Below are 27962 nucleotides of genomic sequence, written 5' to 3' on the forward strand. Positions count from 1 at the left end.
TTCAAAGTCCCCAGGTCAGTTCCTGGAACTGGGTGGTCCGGAAAGTCTCCAGGGCAGTTTCTGGAACTGGGTGGTCCGGAGAATTTCGGTCTGATACAACCTGGGAATCTGATTGCGTTCCCCTGCCTCGGGCCAGTTGGCCTTACACCAACCAGAGGGGCCCTCCAGCTGCTCCGGAAAACCACAACTCCTCCCCCTGGGGTCGGAATCTAGTGTCAGTTCAGCCTCAGATAAGGGCCTAGAGGCCGTCCTCTGTTCCCAGAAGTGCTTCCGCCGCAGCCACACCGCCTCACCTGGCTGGAAAAGGCCCCTGACCCTCCCTCTACTGAGACCTGGACTCAGCCACTGTGAGACACGGCCCCTCCGCAAGCGGACCGAGAGACCCCTGAGGGGCATAGGGAGGGAACCCACCCTAGCAGAACTGGTTGCCAGCCCCTCCCAGCCCCAGTCCTAGGGCAGCTTCAGGGGGCCTTCCAAGGGCAGGTGGTCCCTGGCTGCCCCCTGGTGCTGGGATGCGAACTCATCGATCAGATAGGTCCATGGTGCTAAGTCTGGCCATTCAAGGGCCCTGACCGGGACCTGGGCCATCACTCCTCCCCGGCTCCCCCGCCACGGTTTCAGCAGCAGGGCCACTCCTCCAGCAGCTGGGCTGAGCTCCCACCCCGCTGTGGTTTGCAGGGCCTTGGACGCCCCCTTCCCACCAAGAAGTAGCCACACCTAGGTGGAGAGGCAGACATCTTCGCAGGACGCTTTGGGGCTGAGGTGCTTTCCAGAGACAGTGATTCGGGCCATGGCTGCTCCAGACCCCTCTTTTTGGAGACGCGTTCCAGGGAAGAGGGGTGTGAGGGGGGTCCTCTGAGTCCTCAGGGCTCCGTGGGCTCTTTGGCCAGGGCAGAACCCTGACTGCCAGGCGCTGAGGGAGGCCCCAGTGGCTGCCAGGGTGAGGGCCTCCAGTGGGGGCTGCAGGGATGGGTCCCTGGGTGGTGCTGGGTCCAAGCAGGCAGACAAGGGGGAGGGGAGGCAGAGGCCCTCAGCTCTCGCCTAGGATTACGAGCTCCAGCTGCAGTGCTGGGCAGCCCCGTCCCAGGCACTAGGAGTGCCCCCTCCCCCCCCCCCCCGCCCCCCCCCCCCCCCCCCCCGCTGAGGCTGCTCCTCGAGCTGCTGCAGGGGGCCCAGCACATCGTTTGCATGTCGGGGCACCTTCTACCTCCAGATGCCCAGGTGCCCCACAGCCGACAGTGCTCCAGACTCAGCTCCCTGCCCACCTCTCCCTGGCAGCCCGCACAGTTCTGGCAAGGACACTTTGGAGCCCGATGGGGGGCTGGGTGGGGCAGGAGAGGATCCAGATGGGGGTGTGAGGGTGTGGCCGTCGCCCCTGGGGTGAATGAGTAGCAAGGAAACCTCATTTATTGAACTCCAGGCTCTTGGGGTAACCAGGCGCCCAAGAGCAGCAGACAGTCCAGGGCTTTGGGGGAGCCCGGGGGCGGAGGTCCAGTCAGGACATGCACTTCTTAGCCCACCACGGTCCCTGTGGGCCATTGCACGCACTCAGGGCCTAGGGATGATGGAGGCGGCAGGGACAGCTGCTCCCTGAGGATCGGGTCGCCTCCGTAGACACCGCCCTGACCAGCAGGGGAACAGTCCCGCCGAGGCTGGAGGAGAGCTGGAAGGTCCTGGAGCAGCACTGCTGCCACCACGGGCCACATCGTGAGCCACAGGACAGCGTGGGCAGAGGCCCCGTGGGCAGGATGTGAGGAGGGGGTGGGAGAGGCCTCAGAGATGAGACATGGGGTCTAGAGGCCCCTTGGGCGAGTTAAGGGGGTGACCCCGAGGTGACATGGCTGTGTAGTGTCCTGGATGCCAGCAAGGAAAGTGGTCCTGACCCCGAAGACACAGGCGTGGGTTTTACAAAGACCTGGGTGTGCTCTGCCCACCCAGGAGGCCACCTCTCCCTGATGGAGACGGGTCTTCAGACACAGAGCTGGCCAGCAGGCTGCAGAGGACGCAGTGCTGGGCTTGACCCCTCATGGAGAGACCACCAGACGTACTGGGAGGGGACTCAGGGTTCCCAGACCCCAGTCACCCAGTGACAAGTGTGCTCCTGCCCTGGGGACCCCACACTCTGGGCCACAGCAGCAGGACGACGACGGGGTGCAGTGGTGGTGGGAGGGTGGGTGGGCTGTGAGTGACAAGGCAGGTGAGCCCTGGCCTGGGCCCCTCACTGGCTCTGTGACCTGGGAGGACTGACTCTACCTCTCTGAGCCCCGCTTTCCATCTGGCTCTTCTCTCCCTGGCTCCCTGGCTCCCTGGCTGCATACCTCCAGTGGGCTGGCCGGAGGCTCGGCGGTCAGTGCCCGCCGCCCTCTAGCGGTGCTGTGGCCGTTGCATCCCTGGGAAAGGAGTGGGGGGGCAGCGGGGGAGGACAGGTCGGTGCCCCTCGGGTCCCACCAGCACGCCAATGCAGGGCACAGCAGGGGTCCCGGCGGCCCCTCCCCCCTTGGTGGAGCCCGCTGAGGTACTGAGCGAGGGTGTGCAGGGCAGGAGGAGGGCATGTGGCTTGGCGGTGGCCGTTTGGAGAGGTGAGGGCAGGGGGACGGTGTGACAGCTAGGGTGGGCCGAGGGATGGGGCTGCCCAGACCCTGGGGTCTGGACTGGGGGGGCTGGGGAAGGCCAGGGTGGAGAGGGGATTATGGCTGCCCCAGGACGCTTGGTGGCAGGGGTGTGGACACATGAGAGGCCCTGAATCTCCTAGTAGCCTTGAGGCTGGGCACACAGGGCACACAGGGACCTGCTGGCTCGGCACTTCCCTCAGGGCGCTGTCCTGCCACGACCATATGCTGGTCACCCACAGCCTGGGTCCTCCCGGCCTCTGCAGGTCTCTGCCTGCTGTAGAGTCCGGGCGCCGCAGGTGGAGGAGAGCTCAGGGCGCTGGTGCTCCGAAGGCCCAGAAAGGAGCTGAGCCTGGGCAGGGCGGGGACCGCAGCTCGGAGGAACATGTTGGGTGTGAGGAAGCCTTCCTATGGGAATCGAGAGGGGTCCGTGAGGCTCTAGACCCTTGACTGGGGGACACTGGGCGCCTTTCCTGGGGACCACCGACCCAGGCAGTAGAGGTCAGGTGGGTTGTGAGATTGCAGGGCGGGTGGACGAGGGCCGTAGGTGAGGGGGCCCAGGAACTGGAAGCAGCCCACGGTGGGCAGAGTCAGGGGCACGGGGGGCCTCATCTCCCTTTCCTGCCGGGCAGACACCCCCATCTCTCGACCCTCGTGTCCCCCCAGGGACGGGTCCCAGCAGTGGAGTAGCGGCTCACGGGGCGCAGGGAGGCTGCCGGAGGGGGTCTCGGGGCCCGGTGTGCGGGGAACCCGCGGACCAGCTGCAGAGGTCGCGTTTGTAACCAAAAAAGCAGCTTTTATAGGCCCCCGCGAGGGCGCCGGTGGCCCGCGTTCTTGCGCTCCTCCTCCGACGACCCCGGGGAAGGCTCCCGCGCCGGCTCCCCGCCGCCCGGGGCCTCGGGGTCCCCGCCCTGGGCGCCGTCGGGGCCGGGGGTCGGAGGCCGGGGGCGCCGCTGTGCGGAGGAGGGCCGCCCGGGCGCGCCGCTGGGGCCCCGGCGTGGTGCGGGCCTGCGCGCGCCCGGCCTGCCGGCGGCGCGGAGACCGGGGGACGCGGCGGGCGGCGGCGACGGCGGGCGGGGGACGCTGCGGGAGCTCCCGGGGCGCGGCCACAGGTCTGCCTCGCCGTTGTGCAGGAGCACGAAGTGGCGCTGGGACAGCAGCGGCAGCATCTTCTGGCCGCGCAGCCTCTTCTGGAAGGTCTCGAGTGCCAGGTCTGGGGAGGAGCTGGGGGTGAGCCCGGCTGGGGCGGGGGAGGCGTGGGGGGAAGGGAGGGGCGGGCACCCAGCCTCCCCGGCATGGCGTTCCAGGGGCTGGAGTTTACGGGGCTGAGGGACGGGCCAGGGGTTGGGGTGAGGCGTGGGCGGGCATCACCTTGGCTGGGAGGTGGGGGCCTGAGCAGAGGGTGGGGTTGCCATGCAGCCTTTCGGGGGCTGGAGAGCTAGGTTTGTGGATGTCTGAACTTGGGGAGAGGTTGGGCAGGCAGAGGGGTCGGTTTGAGGGTCCTGGGGGCTGGGTAGGGGCCTCACCCAGGGTCTCCGTGACCACGCCTGGAATCACCTCTTTCAGGACTTCACAGTTGGTGTGCAGGGCAGGGTTGGAGTTCATCTCCAGCAGCCACACCTGGGCCCAACACTGCTCAGCATACCTCCCTCCCTACCACTTGGCCAGCAGGAGGCTGAGGCCCTGGTCCCCATTAAGCCAGGTGACCGGGCAGGTCACTTCTTTCCCATGACCTCACTCCCCCATTTGCCCAAGGGGCTAAGACTCTGAGGGTCTGAGAGTCTGGCCTTGGTGGCTGCCCCAGCTGCAGGAAGAGCGAAGCCTTGTGGACACACCACCCCCAGGGCTAGGGAGGGTGCATAACTGCCTGCTCCAGGGGCCCGCCTGAGTGGTCAGGGTGTGCACAGAGGGCCCCTGCCTCCTGCACCTGCATGCTGGGCCCCGCCCACCCCACCCCACCCCACCCCGGGACGCCTCAGCAGCACCTTGAAGTTTTCATCAATCAAGAAGTCACAACCAATGAGGTCAAAGTAGCCCAGCTTGCACTTGAGCTTGGATTTGACAGACAGGAAGCAGTGGGCCATGATCTGCTGCATCCGCTTCTGTGGGTAGGGTGGGGGGGGTGGAGACAGGATGTCACCTGTGGGCCCTGATTACACCCTCCAGGCCTGAACAGCCACATTCCCACCCCTCACCTGCGCTCCCACCAGTGCCTGCACTTTCACATTCTCAGGGTCACAGGCTCACAGCCAGAAACTCCTTCACTCTCATTTTACTCATTTCACAAACGTGTGGACCTCCTATTGCGTGGCAGGACTGGGGTCGAGAGTAGAGAGAGCTTACGAGGAGTCTCTGCCCTTGAGCAGCTCGCTCGTAGGAGAGAGAGACAACAGTTGTGATGTGTAAATCGTTACGCACTCTGCACAGCACATGAAGCCATACATGCTGCTGGAGAAGATGAAGCGGGGCGACAGGTGGGGCGTTCTGGGTGGTGTGGAAAGGCGTCTGATCTGGGTGGGCCAGAGAGTGAGCAATGGGTGAAGACTGAAAGGGAGAGCTGTGGGGTGGGGATGGGACACCTGGGTAGAGCAAAGGCTGTAAGTGGGAGCACGCCCAAGGTGTTGGAGGAACAGAGTGAGGCTGCTGTGGCTCGAGTGAGCTAGGAGGGCAGTGGGAGACGAGACCAGAGTGGCACCAGTCACATCTCGGGGACATGGGAAGACCTTGCCTTTCACCCTGAGGTCAGAGCTGTTGGAGGGTGGAGCATAGGAGGGCATATCTGACCCGTGCTCTAATAGGGTCCTCTGGCTGCTATGCTGAGAGAGACTGAAGGGCCCCGTTGCAAAGATCCAGTGAGAAATATGGGTGGCTTGTGTAAGCCGAGGTGGTGGAATGGATGCTGGGTCTGTGCTGGGGTAGAGCCAGCCTGGTTGATTGATGAAAGGATGGTGAGCTGTGAAAAGAGGAATGCAGGGTTATCCCTAGGTATCTGGTCTGAGGCTCTGGAGGATGGAGCCCGCATCAGCGGAGAAGGAGAGGAGGCCCATGGAGTCTGAGACATCTGTGAGCCTACAGATGGGGTGCTGGGAGCCAGGGTTCAAGTTCAGGGGAGGGGTCAGGGCCGGATGTTTCAATGTGGGGTCTTGAGCACATAGATGGAATTTAAACTCAGGCGATGTCTGATAAAGACAAAGAGTAGATATCAGTGGGTACAGCAGATAAAGAGTAGAGCCAGGCTGAGCCCTGGGCCTCCTGAGCAGCAGTGCGGAGCCAAGGGGCCAGCACAGGGGGCGGAGGGGGGGTGGACGAGGTCCTGGAAGCCATGGGGAGTGAGGAGCTGTGTCCAAAGTTGGCTGACAGGTCAGGGAGAAGAGGGCTGGACTGACCCCTGGGTTTGACAGCATAGAGGTCACTCCAGTGAGCATTTCAGCGAAACAACAGGGAGAAGCTTTGCTGAGCAGGTTCAAGAGAGGCAACATAAAAACAGCCCAAACTGGCCAAATTTGTCAGAATTAACCTTCTCAAAATGCTGGAAATTAACCAAAGGCGTCCAGCAACATGAAGAGTGTTTACTCAAGTAAAATCTTAAATCTTGGTAAGAACAGCAAGCTTTGTAGCATTTTAACTTGCCCTGACTTTATCCCTGGCATCCCAGCTCAGTGCCTGGAAAAAAGCCTGTGTTCTTGGTACTGGAGATAGCAGAACAGACCTGTCTGGCAAAGAACTGGAGTCATTTGTTGTGATGTGTCTGATGGTTCCATGGCAGACCTCACTTGAACTAAAGGAAAATACAAGAACAATGTCTTACCAAATAGAGAATGCCAGTGAAGAGATAGAAATTATAAAAGGGAGCTGAATAGAAATTCTGGAGTTGAAAATTGTAGGAACTGAAATAAAAAATCACTACAGGGGTTCAACAGTCCATTGGAGTTGTTCAAAGATAGATCAATTGATATTATCTAGTCTAAGGAACAGAAAGTCAAAGGAATGAAGAACAATAAAGCTACAGAGACCCGTGGGACACCGTCAGGCGGGACCAAATGCATAAGGAGGCCCAGAAAGAGGGCAGAGGGAGAGTCAGGAAGAACATCGAAAGAGACAATGGCAGTGGGACTTCTCAAATGTGATGAAAAGTAATCTACACGTTCAGGAAGGCCAGTGAGCTGCAAGGAGGATAAACTCAAAAAGATCCACCACAGCATAAGCAAACTTTCCAAAGACAAACAGACGATGTTGAAATCAGCACAGAGAAGCGACTCATCATAAAGGCTCCTCGATAAGACCAACAACCAGTTCTCATTAAAAACCATGGAAATGTCCATCAACAGATGAACGGATAAAGAAGATGTGGCACATATATACAATGGAATATTACTCAGCCGTAAAAAGACATGAAATTGAGTTATTTGTAGTGAGGTGGATGGACCTACAGTGTGTCATACAGAGTGAAGTAAGTCAGAAAGAGAAAAATAAATATTGTATATTAACGCATATATGTGGCACCTAGAAAAATGGTACAGATGAACCGGTTTGCAGGGCAGAAATAAAGACACAGATGTAGAGAACAAACGTATGGACACCAAGGGGAGAAAGTGGCACGGGTGGTGGTGGTGTGATGAATTGGGAGATTGGGATTGACATGTATACACTAATATGTATAAAATGGATAACTAATAAGAACCTGCTGTATAAAAAAATACATAAAATTCAAAAAAAAAGAAATAGCAAAATAGAAGATGTAAATCCTAACTTATCAGTAATTATATTAAATATAAATGGAGTAAGCTTTCCAATTAAAAGAGATTGTCAGGATGCATTCCCCTCCCCCCCCATACACTATCTATGAGACTCACTTGAGATTCAAAGACACAGATAGGTTGAAAGTAAAAGGATAAAAAAAAGATATATCAGGGCTTCCCTGGTGGCGCAGTGGTTAAGAATCTGCCTGCTAATGCAGGGGACACAGGCTCAAGCCCTGGTCTGGCAAGATCTCACAAGCCGCGGAGCAACTAAACTTATGCACCACAACTACTGAGCCTGAGCTCTAGAGCCCCTGAGCCACAACTACTGAGCCTGCATGCCATGACTACCGAAGCCCACGTGCCTAGAGCCCATGCTCTGCAACAAGAGAAGCCACTGCAATGAGAAGCCTGTGCACGGCAACGAAGAGTAGCCCCCGCTCGCCGCAACTAGAGAAAGCCCGTGCACAGCAACCAAGACCAAACACAGCCAAAAATAAATAAATAAATAAAATTAAAAATATATATATATCAGGCAAACAGTAACCAAAAGAGAGCTAGAATATCTATACTGATAGCAGATAAAATAGAGTTTAAGACAAAAATTGAGGACATTAAGAAAAAAGAGGACATTTTCTAATAAGTCAAGAATATGTAATAATCATAAACATACATATACTTAACAACAGAGCCTAAAAATGCATGAAGCAAAAACTGACAGAATTGAAAGGAGAAATAGACAATTCAGTAATAATAGTTGGAGACTTCAGTATCCCATTTTCAATGATAGAACAACTAGACAGAAGATCAACAAGTAAATAGAAGACTTGAACAACACTATAAACCAACTAGACCTAAAAGACACCTATAGAACACTCCACCCAACAGTAGAATATACATTCTTTTCAAGTGTGTGTGGAACATTTTTCAGGATAGACAATGTGTTAGAACATAAAACAAGTTTCAATACTTTTTTTTTTTTTTGCGGTACGTGGTCCTCTCACTGTTGTGGCCTCTCCCATTGTGGACCACAGGCTCCAGACGCTCAGGCTCAGCAGCCATGGCTCACGGGCCCAGCTGCTCCGCGGCACGTGGGATCTTCCTGGACCGGGGCACGAACTTGTGTCCCCTGCATTGGCAGGCGGACTCTCAATCACTGCGCCACCAGGGAAGCCCCCAATACTTTTTAAAGGGTTGAAATCATACAAAGTATGTTTTCTGACCACAATGGAATGAAATTAGAAATCAGTAAGAGAAAGAAAATTAGAACATTCACAAATATGTGGAAATTAACACACAAGCAACAAATGAAAACAGAACACACAAAATCTTATGGGATGCAGTGAAAGCAGTGCTCACAGGGAAATTTATGGCTGTAAACACCTACATTAAACAGGAAGAAAGATCTCAAATCAAATCAATAACCCAAACTTCAACCTTAAGAAACTAGAAGAAAAACAAACAAACAAACAAAAACAAAAAACAAACAAAAAACCCAAACCACACCAAAACAAAACTAAACCCAAAGCAAGAAGGAGGGAAATAATAAAGATTAGAGTGGATATTAATGGAATAGAGAATAGAAAGCAACAGAGAAAATCAATGAAACCAAAAGCTGGCTCTTTGAAAAGATCAACAAAACTGACAAACCTTTAGCTAAATTGAACAAGATAAAGGGGAGAAAAGACTCAAATTACTAAAATCAAGAAAGAAAGACTTACATAGAGATGAAAATGATTATGAAAACGATTACAATTGTTCATAAAATACCATGAGTACCTGTATTCGAAACAAATTAGACAACTTAGGAGAAGTGGAGAAATTCTTAGAAAGACAAACTAATAAGTCTGACCCAGGAAGGAATAGATAATCTGAATAACCTCTAACAAATAAAGGTTGAGTTAGTAATAATTAAAAAAATAACAATTCTTCCCACAAAGGAAAAGTCCACAATAAGGTAGCCTCACTGGTGAATCCTTCCAAATATATTTAAAGAATTAACACTAACTCTTCACACACTCTCCAAAAATAGAAGAGAAGGGAACATGTCCCAAATCAGACAGACATACAAGCAAATAATGCTGTGGACCATATTACTTATGAGGGTAGACACATAAATCCTCAGTGAAGTACTAAAACCCAGTCCAGCAGCATATTTAAAGGACAATATGCTACACCTGCGTGAGATTTATCCCGGAAATGCAAGGGTGATTCAACACCTGATAATCAATTTCTGTAATACAGCACATTAAGAGAATGAAGCTACAGCAACCGAAACGGCGTGGCGCTGGCTTAAGGATAGACATACACACCAATGAAATAGAATTGAGAGTCCAGGGAGAAACACATACATATCTGGTCAATTGATTTTCAAAAGTGCGCCAAGAACAGTCTCTCTGACAAATGGTCCTGGGACAACAGGAGAGCCACATGCAAAAAGCTGAAGTTGGACCCTTACCTCCCACCATTACACAATAACTAACTCAAAACGAGCTAAAACTATAAAACTTTTAGAAGAAAACATAGATGTAAATCTTTACAACCTTGGAAATGGCAATGGATTCTTAGATATGACATCAAAGCATGAATAACCAAAGAAAAAAATCGATAAATTGGACTTCATAAAAATCTATGCAAAAAAGGACATTATGGGGAATTCCCTGGCAGTCCAGTGGTTAGGACTCTGCACTTCCATTGCAGGGGGTTCAATCCCTGGTCGGGGAACTAAGACCCCTCAAGCCGAGGGGCCCGGCCAAAACAAAACAAAACAAAACAAACAAAGGACATTATCAAGAAAGTGAAAAGAGAAATCACAGAATGGGAGAAAATGTTTGCAAATCACACATCTGATAAGGGTCTAGCATTCAGAATATATAAAGAGCTCTACAGCCTAAGAAGGAAGAGTGAACAAAGGATCTAAACAGAAGTTTTTCTAAAGAAGATACAAAAATGGCCGACAAATACGTAAAAAGATGCTCAATATCATTATCATTAGGAAAATGCAAATCAACTCCACAGTGAGATACCACTTTACACCCACTGGATGACTATTAAACAAAAAAAGAAAAATACCAAGTGTTGGCAAGGATATAGAGAAATTGGAACCATCATACATTGCTGGTGGGAATGGGAAACCTTGTAGCCACTGTGGAAAATGGTTTGGCAGTTCCTCAAAAAGTTCAACATGAGTTACCCTACGACCATGCAGTTCCCTTCCTAGACCTATACCCAAGAGAACTGAAAACATCTGTTCATGAATATTCATAGCAGCATTACTCATAATAGACAAAAAGTAAAAACAACCCAAACGTCTATCAACTGACGAATGTTTATCCAAATAAATCGTGGTCCATTTATACAATGAAATAGTTTTCAGTCATAAAAAGAAACGAAGGGAATCTTGAAAATGTTATGCTCAGTGAAAGAAGCCAGGAAAACCCACATATCATGTGATTCCATTGACATGAAATGTCCAGAACAGGGAAATGCATGGGGACGGGAAGTGGATTAGCAGTTGCCAGGGGCTGGGAAGGGCAGTGGGTACCGAGTTTCTTTCTGCGGAGGTGACTGTGTTCTGGAATTAGAGTGGTGACCATCCTGCAACTCTGAGAATCCACCAAAAACCACTGAGCTGTACTTTCACAGAGTGACTTTTGTGTCGTGTGAATGATCTGTTTCAGAAAGAGGGAGAGGAGAGGGTCCCTGGAACCCACCGCTGCGCGCACGCCCAACGGCAGCCCCACCCAGGGACTGACGGTCCCGACCCCTGGCCCCTCCCAACGCCGTGTGGGCGGGGCGCGCACGCACCGCGAAGGTGGTGAAGACCCAGTCCCGGGGGAGGCGCTTGGCCTTGCGGAACTTGTCGTTGATGTGGCGGTTAAGGTGCTCCATGCTCCACACCGTGTCGTCCTTGAGCAGCAGGTACAGGGGGCTCTTCTTCTGCATGAACTGGGAGGCAGGGCAGCGCCTGGAGGCCCGGCCCCCACGGGGGGCCCTGACAAGAGCCTCACCCCGACGCGGCCACCAGAGACCCCACAGGGGTTCCGCTCCTTGGGGACACCGAGCCCCTGCCCCAGCGCCTCCTGCCCCTGAGAAGTACCCCCAGATCCTCCTGGAGGGCCACTGCCCAGACACCTCCCTTTGAGACCCTTCCACAGAGACCTCTGCCCACAGCATCCCTGAACTGAGGTCCTCACGGAGGCCCTTGCCCTTGGCCCCCACCCCTGCTGGGCCTGACCCACACCCAGAGGGAGCTGAGCTGGGGGTCGGGGCCACGGCTCTCAGTCTGTTCACCAGGATGCCCAGCGGAGGCTGAAGGTGAGAGGCAGTGCTGGCTGCAGGCAGGGGCAGCCCAGGCCACCTCGGGGTTTGGGCCATGTCTACAGTTGGATTCTTTTCCCATTCTTGAGCAGTGATTTTTGTCCAAGGCTGCAGGGAGGGCCCTCACCTGTGTGGGGCATTTACCTGGTTGGTTAAATGGCCACAGAGGTCGCTGGAATGGGGATCATAAAGGCCGAGGGTGAGGCGAGCGTAGCCGTGGCCGAAGAAGACCATGTAGGGCATGGTGCAGGCGATGAGCAGGTAGGAGCGCACGTCGAACTTCTTCCCATCCAGCAGCAGCGGGTTCTGGATGTACCTGGGGAGGCGTGGTTAGTCTGGCCCGTGCCCCCACCTGGGCCTGCCAGTTCCTCAGCACCCCTGCTACCTGTCTCAGGTGTGAGCTGTGGGTCCCCTACCCTGGCTGGGCGCAGTGTCCACTGGTCAGGGGACATTTCCGAGCCTGAACACATCAGGGAATTGGGAAGGAGGGCCTGGCCCCTAGAGCTCAGCCCACTGGTGTGTGTCTGGGGCACCCCAGGGCGCAGCCCTCGCTAGAAGCCTGGGAGGCAGAAGCAGACTGGGCCCTATGGGCCGGGAAGACTGCCTGGAGAAGGAGGGAGGGGTGACCTTGGGCCTTGAAGGGCAGGTGGCTTTGGAGAGGAGAGGCAGGGAGGGGACATCCCAGTGGAGAGAGCTGTAGGTCTAGAGACCCAGCGGCTGGGAGCAGCTGCTTGGGGTGGCAGACAGCAGTTGCGGCAGGAGTGAGGTCCACACTGGCAGATAGGCAAGTCCGAAGGGACCTTTCTCAGGCTCGACTGTGCCCCCTGGTGTGAGGCTGAGGGTCTGGACCCCTCCCAGAGGCAGAGGGAGCAAGGCGGGGTGGTCGGCTCTGCCTGTGGGCCTGAAGGCTGCAGCGGGATGCGTGGGGGATGGGGGAGAAGCCGGGCTCCCTGCAGGTCAGAGGGTGCAGGACCCAGGCTGGGGCACAAGCTGACCAAGCCCTCCCTGCCCCACACCATCCAGGAGCCTCCTGTGTTTGGGGGGGGGAGGGTATATCCTCTGAGATCCTGACTGGATGTGAAAACCCCACCTCTTCTGGCTACACAGGGGCCCAGCTGGGGGCACCGCAGCCTTCCACCGCCAAGGACTCCTCTGTGGGCCCCGCGACGCCCACGAGCCTCACAGGCACCAGCGGGCCTGGGTCAGCCCCACCTGGCCAACGCCCCTCGGGGTGCCCACGCGCAAAACCTCTGCACGACCCGCGCCTGAGGCGCCCGGAAGGGCATCTTGCGGTAGATGGGGTCGTCCTCGATGCTCTGGGTCTTGGCTTGGAGGGCGGCGACTTCCTCCTGGTTCCGGAGCAGAAAGATGCCTTTGCCCTGGTTGGAGGCGGTGGGCTTGCAGATCCACATCTGGGTTTCTGCGGAGAGAGCTACCCGAGCCAGGGAGCCTGCCTCGCCCCGCCCATCCCTGCCTCGCCCCGCCCATCCCTGCCTCGCCCCGCCTTGGCCCCAGCCCCGCCCCGCCCCACCCCGCCCCGCCCTGACCGCTCCCAGCCACGGCCCCGCCCCTGCAGGCTTTGGCCTCCACTAAGGTCCGGCCATGACCCCCCCCCCCACCCAGCATCTACTCAGCACCAGCCCTGACCTCACCCACCCTGGCTCCACCCTTCCACTCCCTGACCACGCCCCACCTCGGCCTCGCCAGGGCCTTGGCCCCGCCCTAATCTCGCTCCCACCTTGGTCCAGCCCTGCACCGGTCTCCCCAGAGCGGGCCTGGCGTCCAGGGGCCTCTCACCATCAAAGAGGGTAAAGAAAGCCTCTCTCTCGTCCCTGATGTCCAGACGGTAGGTCTCTGGGAAAAAGTCTTCCATTTTCAGGACGCTGGGGAAGCAGGGAGGTGGGGAAGACACTGGGAGGGTTGTCCCCCTCCCCCAGCTTGGTCAGCCATTCTGGGGGTCTGACCTGGGGTAGGCTGGAGGGAGAGTGTCTGCTAGGAAGCTGCGCTGGGCTCCAGGCACTCCTGCCCTCTTTGGTTTCCTCTGAAACACACCCCCACCCCCGGCCCCCAGCTCTTTCCTCTGCAGAACCTTTGCACCTTCTGTTCCCTGACCAGGAGCACGCTTTTCCGGCTCTGCACACCTGGCTTCTCTGCAGGCTGCCTCATGCACCTCCCAACCCCTCCCACCTCCCTGCTCTTCCCCCTGCTGCTCTCGGGCCTTCGGGAGTGGTCAGTTCAGAGCTGGGTCTCCAGGCCAGGACAGTGCCCAGCATGCAATGAGCGGTCAGCATGGATCCCCTGTCCTGGGATGCCCTGTAACCCCTTTCACCGAGCACCAGGCCATCCTTCAGTTGAGGGCAGAATGGCTGGGGGAATCTACCTCTGTGGCCCAAGGTGTCCTGAGCTGCTCCACATGAGCTCTTCTGGGGCGGGTGTCGTGTCCTTTCCAGATCTGTACCCCAGGAGGACACAGGACCTGGCCTGAGTGGCTGCTCAGTGTGTGGAGAATGGATGGGGGCGTCGAGAGGTGGGGAGTGGGTGGGGGCTTGGCGGTAGACTGGTGGTGTGTGGATAAGTGGATTTTGGATGGAAGTAGGTGGATGGGCAAGTGGTCTGGTGGGTAGACGGATGCCTGGAGGGGGTTGGACCAGAACTGCTGACAGAATTGGGTGGTGTCGTGGATGACCAGGTAGTGGGTGGGTGGCTGCCTGCCTGGTGGGGGGTGGACGAGGGAGGCAGATGGTAGGTGGCTGTTTGGATGGGCGGGCAGACGTGTGAATGGCCGGGCAAGTGAGTGGAAGAGGAGTGGGCACATCGAGTGGGTCGGGCACGGCTCCGGGGGGGAGGGGCGGGCCAAGGGGCAGGAATGGGTGTGCAGTGGACGGCAGTGGGTGTGGTAGGCAGTGGTGACTGAATGCAGGACACCAGTGGGCGGCTCTGTGGTGAGCGTGTGAGGACCGCTGGGGGGCCGTGGGCTGGGTGGCTGGAATGGTGGCCGGTATTGGGGGTGGAGACAGATGGGTGGTACGCGGCTGGGTCAGTGGGAAGGCGGGTAGGCGGACCGACTTGGTGGAGGGCGGTCAGGAGCAGCGATTGACGCGTCGGGTGCGGGGTGCGCCGCCGGGGTGGGGGGCCAGGGCATCCTCACTTGGCCTGTGCGCAGGGGGCCAGCTTGCTGGTCTTGCTGAGGACACGCGCGTGCTCCCTCAGGGCGCTGAGAAGCCCGATCTTGGTGGTAAGGAGCTGGCTGTTGGGGAGCTGGTACAGCAGCTGCTCACCTGGCGCGACAGAGCCCGGGCAGCGTGCGACCGCGCATGCGCGCGTGGAGGGCCGCCCGCTGAGCCTGGCCCCGCCCCTACCTTCCCGGAAGCTGCAGTAGGTGTCCCTGCACTTGACCTCGCACCACTTGAGCTTGTAGTCTTCCCGCCGGCTGTCCTGGATGCGCTGCCAGCCCTTGCTTTTGCAATAGGAGCTGATTCTGCAGGGGCGAGGGGCGGCGGTGACCTGGGGGCCGCGGGGTTGTGGGCCGCGGAGCGAGGCTGGGCCGGGGCCTGCAGGCGGTGGGGCTGGACCCAGCTTGAGGCCCCACTCACATTGCGGCCCCGTTGGTGCCTCCGATGTAGAAGAAGGGGCCCTGCCCGGTGCCGGGCCGCTGCTTCTCCCCCTCCAGCGGGTGCTTCTCCAGGAGGGCGGCCCGGGGCCTGGCAGTGTCAGCATCGTCCAGCTCTGCGGGCAGAGTGGGTGGTCAGAGGCTCTGGCCCAGCTGGTGGCTTTTCTGCCCCTCCCTGGGCCCTGCCTGAGCCCATCTGCGTCTTGGTCCAGCTGGCTTAGCTGACGTAGGAGCCCCTCCTCTCGGTGGCTCCCCATTGATCTCTCATGGGCCCAGCCTGTGAACAAGGTGGGGTCAGACAGGGGGCGTCCACTCAGAATCTGACTGGAACCCCTGTGCAGTCCCCCCAGCCGTCTCGGCCCATCTCAGCCCAGCCTCAGGCCCAATCAGAGGGCCTCCTAGGAGAAAGGGGGCAGGGTCCCTCCTTACCAACGGCAGGGGCTTTGTGTGGGGCAGAGGCTGAGGTGTGAGGCTGGAGCTAGGGGCAGATGTGACGCAGGGACGTGCCCAGAGGGCGGGGGTCACAATGTCCATCATGACGTCATGGGTGGCCCACAGCAGTCAAGGGAGACCCCTCTCCGCCTGTTCAGACCCCGACTCTGCTGTCCTCTGCCCTACTCGGCTGGCCCAGATCCCACACCCAGCACATGGCCTCCTGCTGGCCCCTCTCCCCGGGCATGGCTGTGTGGTCCCCCCGTGAGAAGGCCTTCCTGGGGATGGGGTGCCTGTCCCTGGGGAGGCCCTGGCTGCATACACCTGGTGCCCAGGGGCGGCTCCGCCGGACCCCTGCCATCCTTGACCGCTTGCCTCTCTTTGTGCCAACCTGGGTCCGAGGAGGTGGTCCCTGGCAGTGGAGGAAGTGGGTGCGGCTGCGGGCCGCAGGCGCTGGGGCACTGGTGAGGGGGCACCTCTGGGAAGACGTGGCCCCCACCCCTCTGCGGGCCCTTTGGGCGGCCCGTGGTCCTAGCCCTTGAACTGGGCACGCAGTCAGGCCCGCCCTGCCCGGGGAGGGGTGCTGCCCAGCGTCCTGGATTTGGGCTTCCTCTTGTGGGTGGCTCCCGTCTCTGTGGTGACTGTGGGGCCTGCAGGGACTGTCCATCTGGTGTCGGCATCTCTGCGCTTGGCCTCCCTGCCGGCTGTTAGGAGGGCTGCTGTCAGGCCTGCGGGGTTGGGGGGCGGCAGCCCTGAGCAGTCCCCTCCCAGAGTCAGGACAGGGCCATGAGGAGGCCCCGCCCTGAGGATGATGCCTCCCTAGGGCTCCTTTCCTGTGTGGCTAACTCGGGAACATTTTAGGGAGTTTTAGCCATTCCTTGACAGGTCCTTCCCAGTTTGGGGGCTGCTTGGGAGGCTAGGATTTTCCGAAAGATTGAAGAAACACAAGCAGTGGAAAGGCCAGTACCCTGGGAGCTGGCAGGCAGAGAGGGGCTCCTGCATTTGCATACCAGGGGCTGGCAGCTTGCCCTCCAAAGAGGACAGTCGCTTTGCAAACAAACCAGCCGGTCACCCAGGAGATGCTGGCCAAGACCTTTGTCCCCACTTAGGACAGAAGAGGGTAAACTGGGAACAGCTGTCAACGTGGTTACAGGGCCTGGGTGCGGGGCGGGGCGCGGGGAGGCTCTCACCCCCCTGCCAAGCGTCTCCTCCCCAGCCCTGCCCCACCCAGAACGGGAGGGCTCCTCTGTGGCGGCTGGACCCCGCCCAGCATGACTGCGGGGTGGGGGGGGGGGGGGGCGGGGGTGGATAGGAGCCTGCTGAGCACGGGGAGGGTGCGCACGTGCGTGTGCGCGTGGGTCTCCGCGTTGCCTGGGAGACCCGCACCTTGCTGGGGATGGGGGCCCCCAAGGAGGATGACGGTCAGTACTCTGCCCCAGCACTCCCACGTGAGCGGCCACTGAGTCAACAGACATCTGATGGAGGCCCCCAGGTGTGAGCGACAGGTTGACGCCCAGAGACAGAGAAACAGGGCCCTGCGAGGAGAGGCCGGGCGGTGGGGGTGGTGGCGGAGCCCGAGGCAGGGGACGCAGCCCTGGGAATACGCTGGGGCAGGACTGGACGGTTAGAACAAAGGGACAGACAAGGTGGACGAGCTCATGGAAATACGCAGCACAGCCTCGTGAGAAGCTCAAGGCGAGGAAGTGTGCTGGAAAGGAGAATGTAACGAAGGAAAGGCACCCAGCGGGGCCGGAGACACCTCAGAGCCGGAGGCAAGGCTCCTGTGAGCCGCCCAGCGTGGTGGGAGGTCTTCAGACCCCCCTCAGGGAATTCCCCAGTTGAGCTGGACCTGGGAAAGGAAGCTGGGGCTGTGGTGTGGATCAGCTCTGTGCCTCGGTTTCCCCACCTGCAGAGTGGGCTGGGAGTACCAGTGGCCTGTGTGACACATGCACACAGCTGCCTGGTCACCCATGTTGGAGGAGGGCCTGTGTGACGACGGTGAGGCCGGAGAGGGCCAGGCCGGTGCCGAGCAGGGCAGTGACCCGCCTGCAAGGAGCGTTACTGGGGGTTACAGCGTGAATGTGGGGGGTGGGAGGGAGCCCCGGCCCCCACAGCCCAGCAAAGGGTAACTTCTGCGGGGTAACCCGGACCCAGCAGCGAGCGCTCCCGGAAACGGGAGCCGGGAGGTGGGCACGGAGTTGCCGGATTTCAGAGCAAGCTTTGTAAGCCTGTGCCTCTGTTTGCCTGTCTTAACTCTGATATCTTATTTCTTCCACGAAGAATTAAACAGGCCATGAATGACTATTTCTTGTCATTCAAGTTAACAGAAATTAAGAAAAAGAATCCTTACTCTGGGCGTGCACGCGTGTGGTGGACGCGGTGCGGGTGCCCCGGGCTGCAGGACATGGTGGCCTGCGGGGCTGCGGGCGGGGTCAGGGGTCAGAGCCTTTGCCGAGCAATTGCCTTTCTCAGAGTCCCTCTGACGCACTAATTCTAAATAGCAAGCTTTGTGCTGAAAGGTGTTCCCGAACCGTTATCAATGGTGGTGAAGCTCGGGTTGCAGTGGCCCTGCCCGGGGGTGGGGGGGTGACAGCACCAGGCCCTCCGCGAGGACTGCAGGGAGGGGTCGGTGGAAACAACTTTATAACGAATTTTTAAATAAACTTTTTACCTGGTCAGGTAAAAAGTCTGGCGGGAAATGGCGCTCCGGTGTGATGAATGGAAGACCCTCGTGAACCTGAAGGAAACATCCAGGAAAACGAGGTGACACCCGTGTCCTGCCAGGTCCGTCCTCCAAATACACGTCTGGGGACGCGGGGCTCAGGAGGTGCTCTCGTTGCTCGTCAGGCTGGTGCCTTCTGGCCAGGGCTGAGCTGTCTGGGGGGACGTGGGTCCCCGCAGACTTTAGGAGGCCGTCCTTTCTGGGGGTCGGTCCTGGGAGACAGACCTGGTCCTGAGCAAAGGAGCTGGTCCTGAGGGGCCGCCACGCCCGGAGGCCTGCCCTGCTCAGCCTGGCCTGGGGGTCTCTGCCCAGCCAGGCACCTGTCCGCTCCCCTCGCTCGCCTCCCTCACGCTCCTGGGCAGAGTCCCGAGAGGACCCACAGGGCTCCTGGGGCCAGGGGGCTGGGCGGGGCAAGGGACGGTAGGCCCCAGCCCTCAGGGCCAGCCAGGACCCCCGCTGGTGGCCCGCTTGCCCCTCTTGCCTGCCCGACAAGGTGGTGTGAGCCCTGTGCCAGGGAAACAACAGTGGTGACCAGGCAACTGTCTCCTAGCAACCATGACCTAGTGGCCCAGAGGGGAGCAGGTGGATGGGGAAGGGCAGGAGGCCGGGCACCAGGGGCAGCGGCCAAGGCTGGAGGAGGGGTGGCATGGGCACCGCCCCCACCTGGGTCCTCCGTCCTCCCGGGACATTCCCGAGCCTTCTCAGGATCCCCAGATCTGTGCCAGGCCCCCAGGCCTGACTCATTATGTTTGTGTGCTCAGTGTGCTTTACCTGTGTTATTTCATCTCCCCTTACCACGGCCTCTTTACAGAACAGAAAGTGGGCGCTCAGCAAACCCGTGCCTCCGCAAGGGGCTGAGAGGAGCTCACGCCCAGGTCTGGGAGGCCAGGGCGTGTGGGAGGGCCGCTGGCTGCCCTGCATGGCCCCCTGCCTCTGTCCTCCAGAGCCTTGCATGGGTCACCAGGGTGTCTCTCCTTAGGGAGCCTTCACTTGCTTCTTGTAGGGTGGATGGTGGTCCCCGTGCCATGTGTGTCCACGTCCTAAGGCCCAGAAAGTGCCGTGTGACCTTACTTGGAAAAATCGTCTTTGCAGATGTGATTATCTGATGGGCCCTAAATCCAGCGACCAGTGGCCTCGGGAGAGGGAGGGAGAGCGGAGGAGACACAGAGGGGAGAAGCCAACTGAAGATGCGGCAGCGGCCGGAGGGATGCGGCCACAAGCTCCCGGACGCCTGGAGCCCCAGAGGCTGAGAGAGGCAGGAAGGACCCGCCCCAGAGCCTCCGGAGGGAGCAGGTGGCCTCCAGAACCGTGAGAGAATACATTTCCGTTGTTTCAAGCCACCGAGTTTGTGTAATTTGCTGTGGCTGCCCCAGAAAATTAATGCACCCCTTAAGCGCCCCCTCACTTTAAGGGTCCCGGGTGGCATTCCCCACTGTGGGGAGGCCTCCCTGACCCCACTCAGAGGCTGACGCACTCCCACCTGTGTGCCTGCCTGCACCAGGTGTTGGGGGCCTGCAGGGCTCCGTTCTGCTGCACTGTGGTCTGACACCCCTTTGCCCAAGGGTAGCTGTCGGTTACTCTGGAGGGGCGGAGAGCTCCTCCAGCCAAGTCCTGGACTGAGGGGCAGGCAGCCTGACCTCGGGAGCTGGTGGCCCCCTGCCTGGGCCTGCTGGATGCAGCACCCGGGGGCGGGCAGTGGATCCCCTGGTCACCTGCAGGCCACTTGTCTTCCCCTTGGCCTGAGCACAGAGTTTCAGAACCCCCAGGTCGTCCTCCCCCGGAGCCCATGCCCCACTCCCCATCCCTTCTAGAGGCCCAGACCCCTAGGAGCTGGGCCAGCCCGCCACCCTGCTGCCCTATGACTCCCCGTGGGTTCTGGGGAGGCGGCCCCCTGCCCACGTGGTGACAGCGAGAGCTCAAACTCAAAAGCTGCCGTCTAACCCGAAACACTGGTGTGGGCGCCAGCCCGGGGCAGCCCTTCCCGCGACGGCCTGGGACTGGGCCATCGGTGGCATCTACAACCCCGAACAAGGCAGCCAATCATTAACCGGCCGCCCCGCAGGGCGGATGCCTCTCCCCGGGTGCCACCGGGCTTGGCTGGGCTTGGCCCCAGTGCCTGGAGGCAGACGGGGCGGTCCAGCCCCGCTGGGTAAAGGCCCAGCACCCCTCCTGCAGCTGTGGTGCGGGTCTCCCAGGCAGCTCAGGCCCTGGCTCCCCACGGGGAGTTGGTGCCTTTGCCAGGGCTGGAACAGGAAGCTCTCCTCACCGGCCCCCGTGCGGCCTCTGGGCCCCTCTGCTGGGCTCCTGCATGGTTCCCGCTTGGCCACCTGCTCAGAGAGACCTTTCTGGGCCACCCTTACCCCACCCCCACCCTGCTGCCACCTCTACTGCCCTGGCTTCTGCAGCACCGGCAGCCCCTGCAGCTGACTCGTCCTGCGCGGAGCCTCCTTGCTGCCTGTGACCCCCCTCTCAGGGACATCCCCCCCGCAACCCCCAGTGTCTAGAACTGCACCGGCTCCCAGAGGGCGCTCAGGAAAGAGTGGGTGCTGAGGACGGAGGGAAGGCGGGGAGGAGGGAGGAGGGACGGTCCCCTCCGCCCTGGCTGTGGCTGCGGAGCCCTGGGTCGGAGGCATCAGACAGGCCTTTGCGAAGCCGTGGGTTGGGACCCTAGGACCTCCTTGGAATTCTCAGGGGAAGAAGGGGCTGGTCCCACGAGGCCAGGGGTGGGACCGGCATCCGGAAGTTTGGTTTGGGAGGCAGCTGTAGACAGAGGACGTCTTGCTGAGCCTCTGTGGGTAGAAGGGAGCGGGCAGGGGCTGCCAGGCCTTCTGCCCAGCGTGCATGGGTGACAGCCTGGCCCGGCACCTGGAGAGTCCCCCGACCGCCCAGGTCCCGAGTCGCGCCTGTGGGGACCCAGGGGAAGGAAGAAGAGGGGTCTCACCTGTGGGGTCTCCACACCTAGCACCCTCCAGGGTTCTGGTGCCACCTGGGGTTGGGGAGAGGGCATCCTGGGGCGTCTCTTGGGCACTGCCAGCCACGGGCACCCTTCCACGGCCTGGGCTGGGGGTTTGGGGCCAGGGCTGCTTCTGTCCTGTCCCCCTTACCCGCCGCCCCTGCCTGGTGTGGGTGTGGGGTGGCAAGGGATGAGGGTACCTTCCTGGAGAGGCTCCTGGGGGCTCCAGGGATGCGGCTGCCTGCGGCCCAGTGGCAGTGCCAGCAGCACGGGGGCTGCACCAACTGCTCGCCAGCCTTCAGCGTGGGGCCCACCGCCCGTGGAGCCCCCCCACTATAACACCAACAGCCTGTTGTGTCTGCGACAGAAATCCCCTGTGGGGCGTCACAGGGCTCCCCCAGTCAGGGACACGGGGGCTGTGGGTGGTCAGGCGTGGCCTGTGCCCTGGGGGCACACGAGGGCTTGCGCCTGGGCAGGAGTGTACAGCCGGCTCAGGCCCACTGCTGGGACCCACAGACCCCGGCCTCCCCTCCACCAGGCATCCGGTGAGCAGCCCCTCCGCCGGTGGCGATCAGGCCATGGATGGACGGCATTACCAGACAGTATTAGACAGAAGGAGCAGATCTAACCGTGTCTGGTAAGACACCCATCGGCAGGCTTTGGTGCAGGCAGGCTCATCGGCAGCCCTTCTGGGAGGGCCTGGGGCTTCCCCTACCACCTGTCTCACCGCACCGTGAGGAAGTGGGAGGGCTCGGCGGCAGGACCCCCAGAGCCGCCTGGGGCTTCCCCTACCACCTGTCCCGCCGCACCGTGAGGAAGTGGGAGGGCTCAGCGGCAGGACCCCCAGAGCCGCCTGGGGCTTCCCCTACCACCTGTCCCGCCGCACCGTGAGGAAGTGGGAGGGCTCAGTGGCAGGACCCCCAGAGCTTCCTAGTCCGTGGAGCGGCCCCAGAGCCCTGGTGGCCTGGCCCAGGGCTGCTCCAAGGAGGGCTTTCCTGCAGACCCCGTCTGGGCAGCAGCCCAAACACGTGTTTGTGGGCGCAGCTGGGGAGCAGCCTGGTGTCCCTGCTCTCGGTCCCGGGTCAAGGTGGCTGCGGCGCCCTCGCAGCTTTCGGAACGGCCCTCGGCCGGTTAATGAGTAACAGCCGGGCCAGGGGCAGAGCCTCCTCCTGTGGGAGAACCACTGGGGCCCAGGGCAGAAGGGTCACCCCTGTGCCTATGCCGGCAGGTCTGGGGGCTGGTGTCCTGGCTTCAGATCAAAAAGATAAAACAAAAGACCATCCCGGCCTTGATGGTTTGGGACAATGTTCCCAATCTCGCCTACGACACTGCGGGGGCTGGGGGTGGGGAGTGCAGCACAGAACGTCCACTGCTCCAGGCACCCGGACACACCCTTGTCCCCCCCCACGTCCCCAGTGGACCGAAGGAGTAAGAGGGGTGACCGCCCACGGCCCCAGCTGACTGGGACCTCTAAGGGCAGGCCGCCTTCCAGCGGTGAGCTGGGGTGCCCTGGACAGCCGTAGTGGACATCTGACCCTGTGTGGTGGACGGGAGGGCCCGGGAAGGGAAAGTGGGGGCTGCCTGCTGCCAGCCCTGTTCCAGCCAGAGGCGCGTTTCTCTGTGTGGCTGCTGACAGGCCGCCGGCCACTCCGTGGGGAGAACCCAGGCCCAGCCACGGCGGATGCACAGGAGCCTGCCTGCAGGCTGGCGGCCCTTCTCAGGCCCTAGCCTCCCGAGTCCCTTGGGGAGCACCGAGGGCCCCGATGTGGCAGAACCGGCCCTGCAGCGGTCGGCAGAGGCCTCCCTGGTTGGGCCGGGCTGCAGAGCTGAGACAGGCCGTCTGCCCGTCCCCCAGCTGGCCCGGGGCTCGGCCCAGCTCTGGAGTCCAGGAGCTCAGGACCGCGTGTCCTCGGGCCACTTCCCGGCAGGTGGTGGGTCACCTTTGAACATCGTTACCAGACAGTGTTAGAGTCGAGCCGAGAAATCCAGCACTGTCCGGTAAGATGCCCACAGAGGCCCAGGTGTGCCTCGGCCCGAGGACGCGGGACGGACGTGGGCGCCCCACGGCCCACAGGTAGGGCCCAGGTGCAGGCAGGGAGGCCTGCGTGCTGCTCCCTGTTTTCCCAGAGCCAAGGGCACCTGGGGCCGCGGCCCCGGGACCGAGGCCGGAGGTGTTGCTGGCCTGTGAAGCGGCCCGCCCACCCGGGCCCAGGCCTTCGTCGCCGCTCCACTCGGCCCACACCTGCCAGGGGTGGTGGCAGCACCTGCTTGGGCGCCATGGGCAGGGCCCGGAACCCGAGCATCCTAATCCCGGATCACTGGGGGCGGGGCACCCGGTGCAGCTGCAGGAAGCCTTTGATTCTGGAGGCTGAGAAGGGGCGCAGACACGTCCGGGCCTGGGGACGGGGCCTGCCCGAAGCCAACTTTCTGCCTTAGAGCCCCCCCGCCGGCAGCCACTGGGACAGGACAGGGTGGGTGAGCTGACTGTGGGTGTCAGGGGCTGTGGCTGGCGTGGGGCCTGCGTGGGAGAGGTCGGGGCCCGGGGCCAGGCTGGGGGAGGGCGGCCCCGTCGCTGCGAGCAGGGCCCCACCGTCATCATTACCAGGCAGTATTAGAGACCAGGCACCATCCAATGCTGCCCAGTAAGATGGCGATGGCCGTCCCGAATGGGGTCTGGGGGCCGCCCGTCTGGGGTGAAGAGGGGACTCGATGGAGGGGCGCCCAGCAGCCTGGGGTGGAGCCACGGCGTCTTAGGGCACTGAGGTGGGGAGGGGCCCGGAATGGCCGGGGCTGGAGCAAGTGTGTGCCCTGAGGCCACAGTGCCAGGCAGGCACCATGTGTGGGGGGTCAGCCCGGGGGGAGGCGGGGCTGCAGCGCCTAGAAGCCTCTGGAGGCCAGGACCACAGGGTGACCCCCTGCCCAGCCAGCCCTGGCCGGCCCAGTGGGGCCACCAGCTCCAGGCATGGGGTGGGCGCCTGTGGGGGGCAGTGTGTCCTGCCCACAGGAGCCCAGGGCCTAGGGGCGGGAGCAGAGCGGGACCCTCCCGCTGAGCCGACGCAGGGACAGGCCCAGCCCCGGGGTCCTGGGTGAGCACGAGTGTGTATGAGACTCTGTCTCTCGAGTGCAGCCCCAGCACGGTCTCCAGTGCCCACCCTCCCGCCCTTGGCAGGAGCGTGGACGAGCTTTGGGACCAGCAAGCAGGATGGTGTTCCCAGGGCCCAGGGCCCCCACCTCTCACCGAGCAGCCTGTCCCCAGCGCCCCACTGTTGTGTGGCCCTGGGGTTCTGACTGCTGCTGGCTGTGAGGTCCAGGGGCGGGCGAGGAGGTGCTGGGCCTGCAGGAGGGGTGCAAGAGGGGTAGCCCGGGCCAGACTGCACCTGGCGGTCACTGTGGCTTGTGTGCCCACTGGTCTGGGGTCCGGCCCCAGAGCAGGTGGGACAGCAGCCCCCAAAGGCAGAATACAGGGCAACAACCCCCAGGTGCCTGCGGCGGCCAAGCCAATCTCACAGTCACCCCCAGGACAGGTGGGGCCCTGCCCTTCTCAGGGTCCACACCGGGGGCCCCTGCAGGGAGCTGCAGACCCCCGGCCCCCTGCCCCGGGGGACTGTCCCCGTGCAGGCGGCGCGCAGGCCTGGCGAGCTGGCCAGGGCAGCTTCTCAAGGTTTCTGGCACCTTCCACCCGCAGAGGCTGCAGGGAGGGGCCTGGGCCCTGTGCTGATCCCCCCGACCCGAGGCTGCCAGACTGACCACCACAAAGACTGCGTCCACCCAGCCCCGGGCCTCAGCCAGGTCCACCCGGTCCTCTGGCTTCATGCTCGGGAACAGGCGACATTTCTCACAGGGCCTGACCTGACTTAGGCCTGGCCTTGGGGGACACGCATGGGGAGTGGGCTTCATAGGCGCCCGGACCCTCCAGGTGACCACGTCCAGGCTCCGAGAGTGGTGCCCATGGCCGGGATCCAGGCCTTTGCCCCTCTGGCCCCTCCTGGCTCAACCTCGCCTTTCAGTGTCCATCCTTCAGACCCGTAAAGTCAACTCGCTTTTTTCTGCGCTAAGTGAAACAATTTAGACTTCACTTTCAGAGCTGAGTTCAGTTTCAGCTCCACTCCTGGCTGCCAGGCTACAGGGTTGGGACAGGGGCCCAGCATCCCTCCTTGTAGCCAGCCCACCGTGCCAGCCCTACTTGGGGAGCCCCGAGGGCCCGGGAGACCCCACAAGCCCCGGCCAGCCCAGCTGCAAGCCAGGTGGACAGGCCAGTCCCGCTGTCCGCTGCCCGCCAGCGTATCGGCTGTTATGTTCTCCCCTAGGAGGCAGAGACCTGGGGCTGGTGGGCAGCAGAGTGTTCCCTCTTAAGCCCCAGGACAGAATCCCACTCTCCTCCTGAACCCAGAACCTGTACATACACAAGGAAAGACCAAGGCCCAGCCGGGCCCCAGCACAGCTCACTTGTGGGTCAAGGGCCTGGGCGGCCGTGTGGCTTGGGGCAGGCTGGCGAGTCTCACTGGCTGAGATGAAAAGTGAAAATAAATGTAGCCTGTTTCTCAGTGCCCCCAACGGTGCTTTCTTAGCCAGTTGTTGGCAGGAGTGAAGCCAGCGTGTGGCCCCTGGGTGCGGGGTCTGGTTAACCATCACCATTCCCACCAGGCTCGGGTGGGGACATTGAGAAATCAGAGCATCTCCTGTCTGGAGAGCAAACAGCCCACCTGGAGGGTGCCCAGCCTGCCCGGCCCAGCAGGACCCACCTGCACAGGACAGGGTGGGGTGGGGAACACGATCCCAGCATGAAAAACCAACAGGCTGGTTAACCTGCCCGACGGGCCTTAATCAATGGTGAGGCCGCACAGAGAACAAAGCACAGAAACCCAACCCCTGTGCGCGGAGCAGGCGACGCTGGGGCGCGTCTGAGGCCAGGCCGCCATTCCCCGCCTCGGCCCTTCGGGGCGCCCTCCCCACACCGGAGGCCAGAGCAGGCTCCTCAGGAGGCTGGCGGCTTCCACGGGCTGTTTTGCCGTCTCCTAAGTTCACCAAACAGATTTTGCAAAGAAGGTATTTGCAGATGATCAACGCGTCTGAAAATGCACAGTGGACTGCGTCCATATTTTATGGTGCTTTGCATTTTCAGAAATGCAAAACTTCTTTTGCCTAATTCAGCGTGCTGCCAATGGCTCTAACTTTGAAGCATTTCATCTGAGTTACTAGACAAAAGTAAAAGAAAACCAAACCGACCTATTTTTCTAGATGCTCAGCCTAAAAAGGCCTAAAATGCTCCCAGTGGATTAATTAAAACAGCCTGTCCTTCTGCCCTAGAAGCTTCGTTCATCAGGAACAATGAACCCTATATTATGCCTCAGAGAGAGCTAGCCTTCTGTCACATCGAGGTTATCATCTCCTAAGCTTCAAAACTGCGGAAGAAAGCCAACGACTGGGCTGGGAGAGCAGCTCGCGCGCCACCTCGCTCAGGGCTGGGTGTGCTCGGCCGGGGCAGCGCGGCCGCCCTTCCGGGACGGTGCTCGCGTGGCTGCTGCAGAGGCTGCTATTTCGAGCTTAGGTGGAGGATCTTTAGAACAGACTTTGGACCTGACCCCGGTCACCGAGTCGTGGGCGGGGGCCAGCCTGCACCTCCTCAGACGGGGGCAGGTGAGGAAGAGCGCGAATCCGGGCCAGACCGGCTCCGGCCCGCGCTCCGGCCGGCACCAGTGTGGCCACTGGCGAAACCGAGCCCTGCCCGGGAGCAGACGCACGGAGACCCACGGCCAGAGCCCCCGCGTCTCAGGCCTTCCCAGCAGCCGGCTGCGGGCGAAGAGACGCCTCAGCACCGGGACTTCAGTGGCCGACCCGGGAGAGGGCTTTCCAGAACGTCCTGTGGCGGGCGGAAGGCGGGAACCCGCAGCTGGCAAGCCCAGTCTGCCCTCTGGCCGGGCGGGAAGACCCCCACCGGCCGGTGCTGGCGCTGCGGACGTGGCCTGTGCACCCTGACCGCCCTGGGCCGCGGGGCGGCTCCACGCCCTGCATCCCCGGCGCACCCGGCCCCGGGGCCCACGTTCGCACAGAGGAAGGGCCCCCCTTCCCCGAGCCCTGGCCCCGCCGGACGCTGCGGCCCGATGGGCCACTGTCACCATCGCTCGCCCTCATCCTCCCTGGGTGGGCGGCGCAGGGGCCCACAGTGCTGGTGCCGGGGGAGGCCCTCGGCCCAGGGCGGCGCCCTCAGGCTCCCCCACCTCCACCTCCCGCACTGACCTGCCCCGACAGGATCTGGGCCTGGAGGACGAGGGTGGGAGGCCGCTCCCACCCCTGCCTTCGGCCCGAGCCCAGCCCCGTCCCTGCACCTGGGACCCACCGGGCCTCTGCGCGGACGCCAGGGAAGCCTTGGTGCTGGTCGCCCCGAGTACCTGTCAGCCCCTGGTCCGTGGCCTGGGCGCCCAGGTCTGGCTTCGGCCCGACCTGCCCACAACCAAGGTGGGACGCCTGCTGCCTGGGGAGACCCGCGGCCCGCCGCCCTCTTCGGAGGCTCCGCACAAAGGAACCCGAGGTCCACGCGTGTGCAGTGGACGGCTCGCCGGGCCTTTGGGGAAAGTTC

The 27962-nt window shown here is 60.9% G+C and overlaps 1 protein-coding gene and 1 long non-coding RNA gene across 25 annotated transcripts; one reads left to right on the plus strand and one right to left on the minus strand.

Annotated features, from left to right (window-relative positions):
- Positions 1-1389: 1389 nt before the first annotated feature.
- TTLL10 (tubulin tyrosine ligase like 10) lies at positions 1390-27910 on the minus strand. Of its 24 annotated transcripts, none has more exons than XR_012328671.1 (19): positions 27723-27835; positions 21374-21418; positions 19204-19472; positions 18382-18447; positions 16102-16414; positions 15262-15394; positions 15028-15146; positions 14817-14946; positions 14049-14120; positions 13466-13551; positions 12881-13100; positions 11813-11984; positions 11156-11296; positions 10893-11019; positions 6319-6387; positions 5394-5562; positions 4595-4711; positions 4167-4229; positions 3722-3822 (listed from the first exon to the last, which is right to left on the minus strand). XR_012328671.1 is itself a non-coding variant. In XM_033846192.2 (17 exons), the coding sequence occupies exons 3-16, from the start codon at positions 19384-19386 to the stop codon at positions 4635-4637; spliced, it is 1908 nt and encodes a 635-aa protein (XP_033702083.1). In that variant the 5' UTR covers positions 19387-19472; positions 21374-21418; positions 27723-27835; the 3' UTR covers positions 4136-4229; positions 4595-4634. The 24 variants fall into 24 exon arrangements, 21 of the variants coding, with proteins under 21 accessions (XP_033701973.1, XP_033701996.1, XP_033701955.1 ...); XR_012328670.1 differs by having other exon boundaries at positions 4136-4229; XR_012328682.1 differs by lacking the exon at positions 5394-5562.
- On the plus strand, positions 17084-19754 carry LOC141277373 (uncharacterized). Its single transcript, XR_012328684.1, has 3 exons — positions 17084-17202; positions 18390-18494; positions 19525-19754. It is a non-coding gene; the product is annotated as an uncharacterized lncRNA (long non-coding RNA).
- Positions 27911-27962: the final 52 nt, after the last annotated feature.

The sequence above is a fragment of the Tursiops truncatus genome, chromosome 1 (assembly GCF_011762595.2).
Source record: "Tursiops truncatus isolate mTurTru1 chromosome 1, mTurTru1.mat.Y, whole genome shotgun sequence".
NCBI lineage: Eukaryota > Metazoa > Chordata > Mammalia > Artiodactyla > Delphinidae > Tursiops > Tursiops truncatus.